Source organism: Pteropus vampyrus, unplaced genomic scaffold (assembly GCF_000151845.1).
Source record: "Pteropus vampyrus isolate Shadow unplaced genomic scaffold, Pvam_2.0 Scaffold225, whole genome shotgun sequence".
NCBI classification, from domain to species: domain Eukaryota; kingdom Metazoa; phylum Chordata; class Mammalia; order Chiroptera; family Pteropodidae; genus Pteropus; species Pteropus vampyrus.
This window is the reverse complement of record NW_011889006.1, coordinates 1,539,164-1,556,757: the sequence shown is the minus strand read 5'-3', so window position 1 is coordinate 1,556,757 and position 17,594 is coordinate 1,539,164. Positions and strand designations below refer to the sequence as shown.

General features: G+C 40.0%; 1 protein-coding gene across 2 annotated transcripts; it reads left to right on the top strand.

Moving 5' to 3' along the window:
• The first annotated feature begins 1,255 nt into the window (after positions 1–1,255).
• RPS10 (ribosomal protein S10) lies at positions 1,256–6,646 on the top strand. 2 transcript variants are annotated; one of them, XM_011373490.2, is made up of 6 exons: positions 1,256–1,370; positions 2,173–2,322; positions 2,547–2,718; positions 4,136–4,213; positions 5,707–5,762; positions 6,556–6,646. In XM_011373490.2, the coding sequence occupies exons 2-6, from the start codon at positions 2,173–2,175 to the stop codon at positions 6,595–6,597; spliced, it is 498 nt and encodes a 165-aa protein (XP_011371792.1). In that variant the 5' UTR covers positions 1,256–1,370; the 3' UTR covers positions 6,598–6,646. The 2 variants fall into 2 exon arrangements, with proteins under 2 accessions (XP_011371792.1, XP_023394281.1); XM_023538513.1 differs by lacking the exon at positions 1,256–1,370 and adding an exon at positions 1,700–1,720.
• The last annotated feature ends 10,948 nt before the right edge of the window (positions 6,647–17,594 follow it).

The following is a 17,594-nucleotide window of genomic DNA, read 5'->3' as shown; positions in this document are numbered from 1 at the left end:
ACGGAGTCCCTCCTAATTCTCCTCTCACTCCACACCCTCTCCAGGTGATCTCAGATCCTCAAAGGGTCTTAGATAATTCTCTTACCTAATTTAACTTAGTTCTCTCCCACAGGACAAATTCTGAGCTCTTTATCTAAAATTATCCTGGGTATTTTCACCAGTGTGTCTCATAGGTTCGATTGCCACAAAATCTAAAACTGAATTTGTCTCTCATGAACAATGTAGTGTCATTTCAGATAAATAGAAGCATAGCTTATTGAGGAAATGATGTTGAGATACCGCTAAACCTTCAGAGAGAAACAATTATATCAGAAAACATTCCAGGAGGATAAAAGATTTAAACACAAAAAATTAAGTCACATAAAGACTGAGTATTTTTTGTAAGTGAACTGGGGAGTCATTGGAGGATTTTAAGCTGGGGAGTGACATGGTCTGATGTTACAGCAGGACCACTCTAGCTACTGAAAGGTAAGAGACCTGGAAGACTATTCCGCAGATTGCATTCCAGTGTTGCTGCTGGGAAGTGAGCAGTCATACCTTCCTTTTCCCGTTGACTGCTTTTAAGATTTTCTTTTTGTCTTTGATGTTTTGCAACTTTATTATGCTATGTTTAGGGATGGATCTGTTTTTATTTTTCCAATTTGGGATTCGATGAGCACAATGAATCTGAAGTGTGCTGTCTTCCAATAATTCTGGAAAATATGGACAGTGTCTCTTTCCTAGAGTCTCTATTATTTCTTTATGAGACTTCATCTAGACATATATTGGAATTCTTCACACTTCTTATCCTTTCTTTCAAACATTCCCTCTCTTTTAATCTCTGAACTGCATTGTGAATGTTTTTTTAAACTTCTATCTTCCATTTAACTGATTTTTCTCTTTGTGTCAAATCTATTGTTTATTCTTTCTTTGTTTTAAATTTCAATCATTTTAGTTTTCACTTCTATAAGGTTTTTTTGTATTTTTTTCAAATCTGCTTGACCAGTCTTTTATTATTGTTATTGTTATTATTTTTTATGTTCTTTCTTCTCCTGCTCAATGAGCATATGTTACTTGCATAACAAGAAGTTAAATTATCGGTGAAAAATAAAGAAGTAGCGTGTTTCTAATGGGCCTGCCCAAGCGTAAAAATGACCATTTACTGACAAAGCACAAAGGCTCAGAAGCTCCCACCTGCAGTTCCCATGTGCCCGTGTCCACAGTCAGAGTTCGCGGTCGCCGGGAGCCGCCAGTCTTTCAGGCACTGCCAAGGCCAGCCCAGGTAGTGCGCGGGCCCTGACGGGGGGCGGGGCACGCCAGCCCGGAAGAGACGCCGCGCCGCGCATGCCCCTTCCTTTCTAGCTCCGGCCCCGGACGCTGCAGCTGTCGCGGTGAGTTCCTCCGGAGTACGACGAGTTCCATCGCCCCCCATCCTGGCCCTCTCGCCTTCGTAGTCGCTGCGTTTCCCCGGAGTCGGGGCGGGAGGGCCCCTCTCCTGCTGCCCGCACGCCCATTTTTGAGCAGTGAGAGGGGTCGGGGGCGCACTTTGGAGGATGGTTGTTGAAGATTGGCGTCCCGATGGCGGAGGAGGGGAGAATGAAGCCCTTGCGCGGCGGAATTATCTACAGAGGCTAGGGAAACTGCACTCCGTTTGCACGCTTTTCCTTTGGAGAAGGACCCCCTAACCCCTGGCTGTCTTCTTGCTTGGCCCTGGAGCTCTACTTTGGGGAAAGAGTGTTAAGTAAGAGATGACGGCGTGAAGGCCTTAGCCCTTTGGGTTAGGGTCGGCCTGTCATGAATCAAAGACTTTTCCTCTGTTTTTAACCCGTGTACCTGAAAGTACAGATGCGCCCGTTTCGCACTTACGTACAGTTGCTAATACAGGGTCTGCGCCCCCCATTATACCTTTGTGGTTTGGAGCGAATACGTACCTCCCTCCCGTTTTGTTTTAATGCCTTGGCAACTTATCATCTGAAGTGTTTTTCGGGTCTGGAGATGGGAGCTGAAAACTGGTGGGTTTCACTTCTGCAGAGTTTGAATTCCTTCTTCCTGCAAGTTTCTTGTGTGTTTTTTGTGTTTGAGATTTCAGCCCATTGGACAGTGATTTTGGGTGGTCGTTTTGGGGGCATGAACTTGGTTACTGGGCCCTGGCCACAGTACTCAGAAGTGCTCTTGCTGAATGCTTCCTTATAGATGTTGATGCCCAAGAAGAACCGGATTGCCATTTATGAACTCCTTTTCAAGGAGGGAGTGATGGTGGCCAAGAAGGATGTTCACATGCCTAAACACCCGGAGCTGGCAGACAAGAATGTGCCTAATCTTCACGTCATGAAGGCCATGCAGGTAGCCGGGGGGCTGCTGGAGTGGGGTGCAGATGGAGGGATTTTCCTCTAATGTTCAAGGGAGATTCCAGGAAGAGGTCAGGAGAGCCAGAGCTGCTTGCTGCCTTGAAGGGCTGTGAGGTAGATACACTGAAAACTTGCCTGCTAGCAGTTAGCTTCCCCCTGCACCATGTTGCCAGCTTCAAGCCTCTAGTTAAGTCTTAACAGCAGTTTTCTGTCTTACAGTCTCTAAAATCACGAGGTTATGTGAAAGAACAGTTTGCCTGGAGACATTTCTACTGGTACCTTACCAACGAGGGTATCCAGTATCTCCGTGATTACCTCCACCTGCCCCCCGAGATTGTGCCTGCCACTTTGCGCCGCAGCCGGCCTGAGACCGGCAGGCCAAGGCCCAAAGGTATGGTGCCCAAATAAATACTTCCAAGAGCCTTCTGCAGTTGCTCTTTCTTGGGGGAGGGGTATATGTAAAACTATGGGGTTTTTGTGCATGGAATGGAAGGTGGCAGCCTTAGAGGAACTCTGGCGTGTAAGACCTTGGGTCAAGTCCTGGAACCTTTGTCTCCTGGCATGGGACTTGGAATGGAACACAAGTCTTCAGGCTAACCTGGGAGATGGCAGCATTAAACACAGAATATTAGTCTGTGGCCTGACACATGTGGTAGAGCATTGAATAACTTTTCCAGGAGATGAGGGTGTGCTTATCCCCAAGAAGTCCAGAGCAAAGCTGTTTGCCACATGTGAAGGAAATTAAATTTAATAGGGTTTCTTGGCAATGGGAACAATAATAATCTAAAGTCAAATATGGGAGAAGAGAGATGTATATGTAATTGTGGTGTGAAAGGATATGCTTCTGTGGGGAAGGATTATCAGTTGACTCGAGATCATTGCTAGTTTGCAGTTGCATTTTTGTCAAGGTCATGGTTTCCTTTTCTTTAGGTTCAAAAAAAACTTGTCATAGGAATTTTGTAGGAGGAGCAGTTTGTGGGCTTAGATGATGAGATGCAAGTATCTTATACACAGATGATCATCACACTGTCCAGGTTCCCCTAGAGAGAGACTTCATGGAGCTCATAAGTCTGTTTTTTATGAAAGCTCCCTAGGAGATTCTGGTGATTAAGCGAGGTTATGTATCTTTAGAGGGAGGAAAATGCTACTGTCTTTGCCCCCATAGATTCTGATTTAGTTGGTCTGTGTGGGACCTGGCATTTATTTTAGCCACTTTAGGTTCAATCTTATTCCTTCTAACTAAAAAAAGTTCATATTCTAACTATATGGACTCTGGGTATAGTCCAAGGTAACTGGGTAGAGAGAATATTATTTTAAACTTATAGTGTTTTTGAGGTAGCTTTTAAAATCTGTCTTAATATATGTTCTGCAGCCTGAAAGAGGTATGTGGAGAAGCCATGGGGAGGACGGAAGGATTCTTGGTGGCCTCTATGTTTATATGCCTACCATTGGAGGTAGGGCTTTCAGCTTATGATGCCTCCTTTTATTCGCAGAGGAAGTTTGCCACTTCAGAAATGGGTCAAGTGATTGGAAAATGTACAGTTATGTTGAGAAGTAGAATAGAAAAAAGCAACCTATTTGCAGATATGTGGAATTTTAATTAAGATATGAGTTTTCCATGGCCTTTGTGGAACCAAAATAAATGACAAGTTTCTAGCTGGCAGTTCTGAGTGTAGAAATTCTGTCCCTATTAACTCGTTAAAACTTTGTTGTCCGGTGAGACCAGGAGAGTGATTCCAATTTTTTTGGCCTGAAGGGAGCAGAGTTCCATGATGCCCTGTGTTCACAGTGTGGTTTACTTTGCATAGGTCTGGAGGGTGAGCGGCCTGCGAGGCTCACACGAGGGGAAGCTGACAGAGATACCTACAGACGGAGTGCTGTGCCCCGTGAGTAACACATCATCTGTATCTAGGGTGTTGGGTTAGAATTTCTGGATTCTCTATCAGCCCTGGCTGGGACTCAACCCTGGAAGATGCCAAGGGAAAGATCCTTGGTTTTAATCCCCAGATCATCTCCAGCTGAAGTCTTTTGTGCTTACTTTATGCAAAGATATGATGGATGGGGATTAGGAGGAATGCCTTCTGAGCTGGGGACACAGAAGACTTTAGTTGAAGACCTTTAACTAGAGCAAAACTGAAAACTTTTAAGGAAAGCAACATATGCTTTTGTGGCCCACTCCAATTACCTTAGTTTTCTTACTTCAAAAATAGTGTAAAATTTTGTTTTTAAATAGCAAACATTTGCATTGACTTGGAACAACAGATGTTGCTTTATTAAATGTATATTGAGTGCCTGTGGTATGCCAGGCACTGGGGAGACATTAGTGTACACCACAGACAGAAGAACCTTCTCTCATTGAATATGCATTTTTAGTAATAGACAAACAAAAATAAGTATATAACATGTCCAGTGATGTGGGTGCTATGGGGCGGGGGTTGTTGCGATTTTCAGTAGGATATTCAGGGAAAGTTGAAAAAGTGAGATTTAAGCAAATTTGAAGGAAGCGAAGGGGAACCAGCCACTGGCTGTCTGGGGAAAGAATGTTTCAGGCAAGAGATCAACCATGGACAAAGATACGAAGATGGAGACGACACTGTAGTTTACTGGTCAAAAGGGAACAGGAATAGGCAGACAAGCCTGTGGGCTGAAATGGTCCAAAAGTAGACCGTGATTTGAACAAGGTTTACTGAAACCATACTTGCTGTTGACCCTGTTTGCCCACCCCCACAATATGAACCATAAAATTTCCTAGTGGCCACACTTAAAGCAAATGGAAATAGTTCACATGAATGTTAAGTTTTTTAATCTACATAAACATGAACGAGATATTTTGTATTCTTTTTTTTCCCTAATTTTGCATTCTCTTAAGTTTTGACATCTGATAACATTTTGTACATGTCTCAACATGGACTAGTAACTGCCATATAGGACATGATAGCACTTGGCTTTTGTATCTTCCTTGCTTTTCCATGGTCACGGTAAAGTTGCTTTTTGCTTTTGTGGGTCCTTGTGTCCTTACCTTTTAGTTCTTCCTTCATTGAGCTCCCTTTGTAAGTTAGATGCTAATCTGAAGCTTGTAAGTAACTCAGTGGTGGAAGTGAGGGTACTCTGGGGCCATATAGGAAGGGCACATAGTCCAGACTTTGTGGTCAAGGCATCCATTTTGGAGGAGGCAATAGTTTGGTCTGTGGGTTTTGAAGGATGACTAAAGGAACGCTGCCCTAGGAGAGGGAGGGGACAGAAGAGGCTCAAAAGGTGTTTCTCTTTTCTTGTACTTCATGGGGTATATATGCTGACTTGGTTTTTCCCACAAGATTGAGTTGGGTGATTTATCTGCAGTGGATCAGATCACATGATGCATTGGTGTTTCTCATTCCAGCTGGTGCCGACAAGAAAGCCGAGGCCGGAGCTGGGTCAGCAACTGAATTCCAGTTTGTGAGTATTCCCCTGTTGAGTATTCCCCTGTTCACTTTCCATGAGCAGTCACTGTTCTGGCCTCAGCCTTGTGGGGTCTGCAAATTGTAGGGATGTAGTATAATGTGGTGGATCCCTCCCCTCATTTTTTCCTCCCAAAACCACAAATTCCAAATAAGTTTTAACATTAGGACACAGTATACAAACTTTTGTAAATATGTAAGTTACTGAAATGAGTCTCACAAATCAATACTAAATGTAGCATAGTGGTGTTTTCTATTTCATTAGTAATGTTTGAGAACCTGTCACCAGAGATTTACTGGGCTCTAGAACCAAGATGGTCTGGAATCAAATCATCTTCCTTCAGAAGGTGTGATCTTGGGCAGGTTCTCCCCTGTGCTCCTGTTTGCTCACCTATAAAATAGAGGTGATGATTGTAGCTATTTTAAGGCAATTGTGAGATTAGTTAATCCAGGTAAAGTGCTTGCATGGGGCCTAGTGTATCACTGTTGGGACAGCAGCTGTCCTGTGGCAGGTCTACATAGCACAGCGAAGAGGAGGTGTGTATAGCAGACACAAGATCGTGTCCTGTGCTAGCTACATGCTTCCATGTGTGTGTATGAGCATACTTTTGAGTAGTTATCCATATTCCTGTTTTACAAATGAGGAAACAGGCCTGGGAGGTGAATGTGGTTCTCCAGCCAATAAGGCAAGGCTAGGATTTATGGCCTCCACTCAGACGGGGGACCTCATCAGTGATAGGCTTGCTACCCAGCTTACTGCAAATGCTGATGTCATATGCTTTCTCTTGCAGAGAGGCGGATTTGGTCGTGGACGTGGTCAACCACCTCAGTAAAGTTGGAGGGAGTATTTTGTGTTGAATAAACTTGTGGTCAGAAAAATAATCTTGTGTGCCCCTGTTTTGTTTTGTATTATATAGCCTGAACAGGAATAGTTTAAGGGTCAGAATGTTAATGGGGCAAGACTGAATTGGTTTGGGGAGTTGTCTTATCCAGGGTGACATCATTTGTTGCTTTTAGAACTGTAGTACTTGGCTTTGGCATGGGTTCTCTTTGTTGTAGCAGATGTCTCCCTGCAGAGTCATGTCCAGCGTGGTTACCATTCTGGGAGGTGGTTGGAAAGCTGGGCATCTTTACCAGACCAACCATGCTAACTCAGCTCTGTGTGACGGGAAAGTGGCTATTTTATTGGTCTTGGAACCGAGATTCTGTGTCTGCTATTTGGGAATATCTGAGAAGTGCTGAGGAGGTAGGATGTAAGAAAAAGCCAGAGTAATACTGTTCTAAAATTCTTACAGACTAACATGGGGAAGAAACTACAGGGTGACCTTAGGTCAACAGTTTTACTAATCTCAACCTTCAAAGCTCAGGGTTTATAAAAATCAAAGAAACAAGTGTACAGAAACATCTGAGAGGCTATTCAGCTATCTGAAGACTTCTAGGATTTTTGTCCTTACATAATCAGAATAAAAATTGGAGTTCTTAATATCTCATGGCTCTTTGCAAAGAAAATGCATTGTTCACTTTTCCTAGAGCCTTTGTGAGTGGTGACAGAATATGACATCAGTAAATAGAGCAGTGTGTTGAGCATTTTCCCTAGATGGAGCCAAGTGGGTTACAGGTACCAGAGGAAGGTTTGATGGGGTCGTTTATATGGTCCTGTACTAAAAACACCATGTACCTGGCACAGTGTTGGGAAGGGACATTGAAAGTGCCGTCCAATGAGTTCAGGCACAAGCTTCCTGATAAGTGGGGTGAGATGCTAACTGGCTTGCAGAGCAAACCATGACTGTATATGGTTGCAATAAATATATGCTTCCTAAGCAAGGGTCAAAGTTTTTGAGGTGGCTCTGGGCCAGCTGGCAAGACCGGTGGCTAACAGAAGTGGATCTAAAGGGGTGTGGGAACTTGATTATATTTGTGGGGTACTGTGGGCCAAGCATTGTATGGAGATGGACATTATTAGCCAAGTGAGATAAAAATCCTACACAGGTGGTTTTGCTATGGTAGCCACCTATTTCAGTCTTGATAGGCATGTGTAATTTAGACCACAAGGTGGCAGCCAACAGCAACTCCAACTGTGCACTTAAAACTTCATTCTAGGAGGCGTGCTTTGGAATCTGAGCCACCAATAAGTAGAAGCTTGCTTTGGCAGAAAGAGGTAGTGTTTGAGGAAGCTATTTCAGTGCTGCCTTGCCAAAGGTTTCTTTTTATCCAATTTTTCTGCTGGCTCAAGTGATGTCAAGTGGTTTGCCTGTGTTCACACGCCTTGTGATTGTTTAACCTGGATTTCACTGTGAAATGTTAGTAGCTCCTGGCCTTTCTGTTTTTTATCCAGGCCAGGGAGCAAGAAGATGGGTTTTCTACATAGCCTTGGTGGTTTTCTGGTGCTGAAACCACTTTTTCAATTAGGGCTTTTTACCAACCCTTTACCTCATGATTTCAATTTATTCTAGAATGTATTCTCCAAGATCACCCATGGACTGGGAAAACCTGAAGAATCTACAAGAGGCAGAGCCTGTGGATAAAAACATGCAGATGGTGGTGGTTCTTGCTGCCTGCCAGTCCCCTCCCCTTGTCTTGGTAGATTGGTCCCTGCCAATCAATAATCATTGATTAGCTGCTCAGGGATCAGTGCCAATAAGTGCCCTGGGAAACAAGCCTGGAAATTTGCCTTCAAGAACCTCACAGTCTAGTTAAGAAAACAACCAAAGGTAAACGTTGAATCCATAATGCCAAATGCTATGTTAGTGGTAAATCATTATGTCCAGGTTGAATTCTAAAGAAGGATAGGGCAGGGGTGATGAAGGCTTAAGTGACCCAGAGGTGGTTTTGTGGAGCAGAGAACAAGTCAGGGCATCCTAGAGGTTTTATTGGAAAAGAAAAATGCTAGATGGTGTTGGATTATGAAACATCAGAAATTAAGGGTTTTTTTTTTTTTAATAAAGCTAGGGAAAAAATGTTTGCTATTAAAAGTGCCTGAGAAGGTCTCGGGTGGGTGGATTATGAGGGGCAGGGAGAGGCCCACCTGGGCACCTGCATGGGCACATAGCTGGACAAAAGTTTTGGGGAAATTTCGGCCCATAGCTCACCAGCTAATCCCCACCACCACTACTATCAGCAAAAAAGTCTCCAAAAGAATTTTAAAGGGATTTTGGAAGCTGACAGCTGAATTTTTCTAATTTAACAAACTTCCCAGTATGGACACAAATCCCCTTTTCCCTGAAAAATAGAGTCTCCTTACAGGCAGTACCAATAGCAGCTTTAGGTCTCTGTGACTCTTGAAGCCCTATTTCTGATTTGATTAATTTAGTAGATTTTAAGAAGCAGCTACATGTATGACTATGTTAGATGCTGAGAGACAAAGATGATTTTGAAAAGGATACATCCTCTATCCCTGAAGATATAGGGGCCCACTGGAACACTCCCTACATGAGTGCCTGGCATGGGCTTCCAGCAGGGCAGTGTGGGCCCAGGTAATTCCTGTGGCTAGGAATTACCCATTCCTAACTTTGTCTCAAAAAGCTAGTCCTGCTAAGTGAGAACTAAAAGGCAGGCCCGCCTGTGCCGAAACTGTTCAAAGTTTAGGAATGCAGCCAGTAGTAGCCCCATAGCAATGGGGTTCCTGGGCTCCTACCACATCTGCTTTAATGCTGAACCCTTAGAATGGATTTATCGATTCTTTTACTTCTTAGACCTGGGAGAAAGGAGTCTTGCTGATAGCACTAATTAGGACAATTATTTCAAAGCCCATGGTTGAAGGAGACCCTGGTTTAACCACTCTGTTGTGGGACAAAGTTTGGCTAAGTTTCCAATGAGCATAAAGCACTCTTGGCTCTCAGAGGCAGCATCAGTTACTTTAGGTGAGAAATGGGCTTTTTGGGTAGGCCTTCAGCACAAGGACTTGGTCTTAGGATGCTGTAGCAGGAAGCTGGTGGTCTATAGGCAAGTAAGTGACTAGGCTTGGAGTCCGGGCAGAAGTGTAATGGATCCTCTGGCCTCAACCCTTCACTCAGTCTTGTCTCGTACTGTCATTAATTTCTCCAGAACAAATGCAGTCCTTAAGAGGTCCCCTGCCTCTAGCTTTGCCTCACTTCCAACCACTATCCACACCATGGCTGAGGTTATGTTTCACAAATGCAAATATGAACGAGATATTCCTCAGCTTAAAGTCAGAAGCTTCATATTGCCTTCTAAAGACTTCTAGAATCTAAACAAATGCCAAACTCCTTTTGTGGCCTAACAGGTTCATCAGAACTTTGTATCTGCCTACCAAAACAAGGCTGCAAATTCCAGAATCCAGCTAAACTGGCTCATGCTCTTTCTCAGCTTCAGGCTTTTTTTCATGCAGCATTCCTTTTACAGAGCAAGTGTCCCACCCCCACCTACGTGGGGCTTGTATTCATTCTTCATTATTCAGATTAAATATCACCACTAAGAAGCCTTTCCTGACAAAACCACCCCTACTTCAGAGTCAGGTTAATTGCTCCCGTCAATGCTCACAGTGTCTGTTAGCTCTGTAGGCTGTATTGGAAGTGCATGGACACTTGTCCACTTTCTGTCACTGAGCCTCACTCTGGGGACCTAGCTTAGTGCTTCACATGTAGTAGCTTCTTTGTAATTGTTAGCTGCATGAATAGTGTCCCATCAGGAGTTGTCTCTGAGATGCTTTCTGTCCCCTTCTATGGAAAAAACACGTGTTAAAAAAAAATCTCTGCAGGCCTAAATTGGGAAAGCAAAAGTGACTGAGATACGTGCTTGCTGTGGAGGTTCTGCCAGAACTAAGGAAGGCAGACCTAGAAATAAACACTAAGTGGTAGGTGGCCTAGTGGCTATAGCCGAGTTTTATTGGTGGCTTGTGGGAAGAGGGACCAAATATTATCCAGAGGAAGGCCTCCCATCGTGGGTCACTGTGACCATCTGAACTTAATCTTAACAGTTTGGACTAAAACAGCATGAAGCAATAAAGGTGGCTGATCCAGGAGTTTGTATTATTTTTATTCTTTTATTTGTTTTCTCAGCTTTATTGAGGTATAATTGACATACTATAAAGTGCATATATTTAGCATGTACAATAGGATAAATTTTGACATGTATACATCTGTGAAATCAAGATAATGATATCCATCACACCAAAAGTTTCCTTCTTTGCTTGTAATCCATCACTTCACCCCCACCACCAGGCAAAAACAATGATCTGCCTTCTGTCAGTATGGATTAGTTTGTACTTTCTAGAGTTTTATAAAAATGGAATTATACAGTATGTACTCTTTATATCCTTGCTTCTTCATTTTGAGCATCATCATTTTTAGATTCATCAGTGTTGTTGCATGTATCAGGTGTTCCTTTTGATTGCTGAGTAGTATTCTACATTTTCACTCATTTACCTATTGGTGGGCTTTTGTGTTGTTTCCAGTTTTTGGCTATTGTGACTAATGCTCCTATGAACATTCTTGTATGAGTTTTTGTGCTGGCATATATCTTCATTTCTCTTGGGTATATACCTAGGAATGGAGTTGCTGGGTCATATGGTTAACATTTTGAGGAACTGCCAAACTTTTTTCTAAGGTGGCTGTATCATTTTACATTTCCCACCAGCAGTGCATGAGTTTCAGTTGCTTCTCATCTTCACCAGTGGTCTCTTCAGTCTTTATTTTAGCCACCCTAATTGGTACAAAGAGTTTAGATTTTATCCTTTGGGTGATAGCCGATTAACAATATAGAGATGAGGCCTGACATGACTAGTAGTCTGGCTGCTTGGCAAATACTTGAGCACCCACTGCAGGAAATAGTTAACTTGAATTTGGGTCCGTGCAGTGACCATACTGGGCACTGAGTGGTCATGGGTAAACCAGTCAATAGTGACCACAGTACACATTCAGCCTGCTGACGGGAAAGGGAGGGGGAGAAATCCATCATTTGATTGCTCAGTTTTAGAAAGGGAAACTAGGACAGAATGAGGGCATTAAGGGAGAGAAATGAAAGGAATTGTTTAAAAAGTTAGAGCCCATAGAAAGCCTGGAGCCCCTTTCTATTTAAAAGTGCTTTATTGGAAGCCCGTGATAAATGCATGGCACAAATCCAAAAGAACAGCCTCTTGAAAAATAAGCCCTGCATGGTTTACTGACATATCAAAGAGGCCATTGTGAGGAAAAGGGCATCTTTAAAAATAAGTAAATAGTAAATGGGAGAGGATACCCAAGCTGAAGGAATAGGAGACCTTAAAACAGCAAAATTTGAGGAAGCTACGAATCAAATGACGTTAAGAAATTTAAAAAGCACTAGCAGAGATGTCAAAGTAAATATTTCTAGCTTAAGTGCATGGAAAGCAGGAGGTCAGTTTGAGAATCTAGGAGCATCAGTTCATTAATGTGCAAAAAGTGTACTGATGGGACGAACAGTCAACTCACTGACATCTTTGCCTCCATTACACAGATTTCCCTTTTCATTAAAATTAAAAAGAAAAACTTTATTATGGAAAATTTCAAACATATATAAAATAAACATAAGAGTATAATAAATCACCATATACTCACCACCAAGCTTCAATAGTCATCAACATTATTACTCTTATTACTTCACTACCTACACCCACTCTCCTCTCACCTTTAACTTGATTATTTTTTTTAAGTAAGATTTATAGAGCTATAATTTACATGCAGTAAAATTCATCCTTTTTAGGAATACAGTTCTGAGTTTTGATAAACAGATATAGTTGTGTAACCAACATCACAGAGAAGCTAAGAACCTTTCCATCACCCTAAAGATCTCCATGCTGCCCTCTGTGGTCAATACCCTGGTAACCACTGTTCTTGGTCTCTAGAATTTTGCCTTTTCCAGAATATTAGAAAATGGAACCATACAGTATGACCTCTTTTGTATCTGGTTCCTTTTGCTCAGCATATGTTTTGAGATTAATCTATGTTGTTGCATGTATCAGTTTTTTCCCTTTTATTGCTGAGTAGTAGTCCATTGTGTGGCTGTACTACAGTTTGTTTATTCATTTTGATTTTTTTATGTAGGCATTTTGGGTAAAATTGACATTGAAAAAATACACATTTTAACTCTACCCTTTGACGAATGGATACAACCATGTAACTCTCATATCCCCGAGAAAGAGAAAAGCAGCCCTTGACCTCCAGGAACTGGCCTGACCCTTACAGCTAGGCCTTAGCATGTTTGAAGTTGGCTTGGTGCTTACAGAGAGGCCTGTCATTCTCCTATTAGACATAAACAATGTCATCAAACATCAACATGTCACTTTGTGACTGATAAAATAGACAAAAAATCAAGACCACTTTATAATCTTGTCTAAACACAAACAAAAACAAGTTCACTGTGCAAACTACTACTAAAATATAAAACATCCGCCTCTCCAAGCCGATGTGTGACTGCTGCTTCCCTACCAGTTTTAACTTTAGTCATTATCATCCCTCCCTCCTTCTAACTAAGATTGTTTAAGATATTCGATCACAGAATTACCCTGCTTCCTGATAGTATCCAGTCCAGAGCAAAGCCCTGCTTCCCTAACACCTCCCCCAAATCACCTAACACGAACCCAAATCCTAAAATAAGTCATTCTTAACACCTTACTGAGACTCTATGCTTCACACTCTTTGCAATGTATTCTTCATTGCAAAGAGCAAAAAACTCAACCTTGTTCAACTGCAAGGTTTTTGACTGGAAGGCATTGACTCCCCTATCAAGATACAGCATATTTAGCTCTTCATAATATTCTTAGCTTTCATCCCAGTTAACCTACCCACTATAACAGATGGACATCTGTGTTGTTTGGCTACTGTGAATAAAGCTGCTCTGAACATTTTATACAAGTCTTTTTTTCATGACATTTTTGTCATTTTTCCTAGGTGTAATATATTGTTGCCGTAACAACTTCTTATAGACTTAGTGGTCTAAAACCTCACAAATTTATTATCTTACAGTTCTGATGGTTAGCAGTCCAAAATGGGTCAGCAGGGCTGCGTTGCCCTGGCAGCTTTGGGGAGAATCTGTTTTCTTGCCTTTTCTAGAAGCCACCTGCATTCTATGGCTCCTTTCTTCATCTTAAAGCCAGTGGGGTAGCATCTTTAAATCTCTCTCTCACCTTTACTTCTGTCATCATATTTCTTTCTCTGCTTCTGACCCTCTTTCCCTTATAAGGACCCTTCCAATTACATCGGGCCCACCCAGATCATACAGGATAGTAATATACTCATCTCGAGATCCTTAACTTACATCTTCAAAGACCCTTTCCCCGTGTAAGGTAATGTATTCCCAGGTTCTGGGGATTACAATGTGGATATCTTTGGGGGGCCATTATTCTGCTTACCATACTGAGTAAATACCCCCAATAGTGAGATTGCTTGGTTATTAGGTAGATATATATTTAACTTTATTAGACACTGCCAAACAGTTCTCCAAAGTGTTTGTACTATTTAATATTCTAAACAGCAGTGTATGAGAGTTCCAGTTACTCAGCATCCGCACCAACATTTGATGCTGTCAGTCTTTTTGAGTTTAGCCGTTCTAATAGAAATGTAGTGGTATCTCATTGTAGTTTTAATTTGCATTTCACTGATTACTAATGATATCGAGCACTTTTTCTTGTGCTTATTGGCCATTTGTATGTTTTTCTTTGTGAAGTATCTGTTCAGTTACATTGCCCAGTTTTAAATTGAGTTGTCTTTTTTATTTTTAAATGTCAAGAGTTATTTATGTATACTGGATATATCATTTATCATTAATACATTTTATGAATAATTCCTCATAGTCTATGGCTTGATTGTCCATTTTATTAAAGATATCTTAATGTGCAGTTTAAAAATTTTGATGAAGTCTAATTTATCATATTTTTCTTTTATTGTTACTGCTTTCTGGGTTCTGCTAAGAAATCACTGCCTATCCTTAGGTCCAAAAAAAAATGTTCTCCTGTGATTTCTTCTAAAAGCTTTACGGTTTTAACTTTTACATTTAGGTTTATGATCCATCTCAAATTAATTTTTGTGTATAGTGTAAGGTAGCTGTCAAGATTTATTATTTTTCATATGAATAAGAATATCTAGTTGTTCTAGCACTATTTGTTGAAATATTTTTCTTTCTCCATTGATTTACTTTGGCACTTTTGTTGAAAATCAGTTGATCTTACAAGTGTGTATTGATTCCTGAACCCTATTCTACATAATTCATATCTATCCTGAGATCAAAATCTCACAGTCTTGATTACTATGACTTTAAAGTGTTAAAGTTAGGTAAGTCTTATTTTTTTCTTTTTCAGGATTGTTTTGGCTATTCTTGGTCTTTTATATATCCGTGTAATTTTTAGAACCAGATTAGCAATTTCTAAGAAAAGCTTGCCATGATTATGATTAGGATGGCTTTGAATATAGATCAATTTGGGGAGATAATATCTCTCAATGTTTTATAATTATCACTTATTTCTTTACTATCCATCCATCCATTCATCCATATATCCATCTACAAAGTCTTTTGTTAAATTTCTTACTAAATAGTCTTATGGTATTTTAAAGGGAATTGTTTAATTTTAACTTTATTTTCTAATTGTTTTCTGCTGAAATATTAAAATGATTCATTAGATTTTTTACTTAAAATATAACGAACATACATTACATTGGTCTTAGATATTCAGTTTAGTGAGTTTTGACAATTGCATATTCCTCTGTAACTACTGCCCAAAACAAGAGAAAAACCATTTTCCTACCCCCAGATTGTTTTCTTCCAATTCCCTTTTCAGCCAATTCTTTCCCCAACCCTCTTACAACCACTATCATATTTCTATTACCACCCACAGATTAGTTTGGTCTGTATTTAGATTTTATATAAATGGATTCATATAGTATACACTTTTTTATGACAAGCTTTTTTCACTCAACGTTTTTGTGATTTATCTGTAGTTTTTTATTTTATTGTCGAGTAGTATTCCATTTTATTCCATTTATTCTACAAATAAACCACTGTTTGTCCATTTTCCCATTGACGTTTAGGCTACTTCCAGTTTGGGGGTATTATGAATAGGGCTGCCATAAATATTCCTGTGCAAGTTTTTTGTGAATGTTTGTCTTCACTTCTGTTGAGTAAATACCTAGGAGTAGAATTGCTGGGTCATAGATTGGGCTTATCTTTAACTTAATAAGAATTTTCCAAATAGTTCTTCAGAGTGGTTGTTTCATCGTACAACCAGTACACAACCATTGCATCACTTTCAGTTGCTCCACATCCTAGCCAACATTTACTGTTGTCTTTTTGATTTCACTCATTCTAGGGAGTGTGAAGTCATATCTCATTTTAGTTTTAATTTAGTTACATAATAACTGATAATCTTAAGCACTTTTTAATGTGCTCTTTGGGCATTTTTATGTCTTATTTTGTAGAGCATCTGTTCAATTTATATTTTCCATTTTTTTAAATGGCTTTTTTTTATTCTTGATTTGTGTAAATTTTAAAATATATTTTGGATACCAATCACCTGTTATATATATATATGACAAATGTTTTCTAGGCTTCTCTATTTGTTTTCTTAATGGTATTTTTTGATGAACAGAGTATAACTTTGATGAAATCCATTCATCAAGTTTTTCCTTTTATTGTTTGTGCTTTTTGTGACCTCTAAAAAATTTTTGCCTACTCTAAGGTCATGAAGATATTCTCCTATACTTTCTTCTAGAAGATTTATGAGTCTTGGTTTTACATTTAGGTCTGTGATCCCCTCAGATTAATTTTTGTGTATGGAGTGATAATAGAGGCCAGGGTTCATTTTTAACCAACATTTTATAAAAATACAGCCATTTATTGTAAAAATCAATAAAGAATTTTATAGTGAACACTTACATTTCCACCACCTAGATTCTAACATTAACATTTTACTACGCTACTTTATCACTTATTTCTTTACTATCCATCCATCCATTCATCCATATATCCATCTACCAATATACCTTATTTTTAAAATACATGTCCAAATAAATTGTAGACAGTAGTCTTCTACCCCCTAAATACTTCAGCATGGATATTATCAATTTATAGATCAATATTATTTATACACATGAAATACACAAATCTTAAGTATACTTTAACTGTTGTGACATGACCTGTGTAACCCAAACCTCTATTAAATTGTAGAATTTTACTATCATTCTAGAAAGTTCTCCATTCTTCTTCCCAGTTAACCCCATCCTCCATACTCATGAAGCAACCATCATTCTGCCCCTCCACAATAGATTAGTTTTCCATGTTCTAGTACTTCATGTAATGGAATTATATAGCATGACTCTTTTGTTATAAGGCTTTTTCACTCAGCATAATGTTTTTGAGGTTCATCCATGTTAATATATATGTATCAGTAGTGAGTTCCTTTGGATGGATGAATAATATTCTGTTGTATAAGCAATACTACAGTCTGTTTAGGGTCACCTGGGATGTTGACAATGTTATGAATGTTCTTATACAAGATTTTTGTGGACATATATTTTAAATTCCCTTGGGTAAACACTTAGAAGTGGAAATATTGGGTCATAGGATAGGTATATTTTTAACTTTTTGAGAAATTGTCAAGAAGTTTTCAAAAGTGGTTGTATCATTTTACATTTCCACCAACAATGTCTGAGAGTTACAGTCCACATTCTCCCAACATCTGATGTGGTCCATCTTTTACATTTCTCTATTTTAAAATTTAGCCATTTTGGTGTATTTCATGTGGTTTTAATTTGCATTTCCTTGATGAATAATGATATTGAACACTTTTTAAGGTGCTTATTGGCCATTCCTTATATTTTGTCTGTGAAGTAGCTGTTAAATATTTTGCTCAATTTTTTAAAAG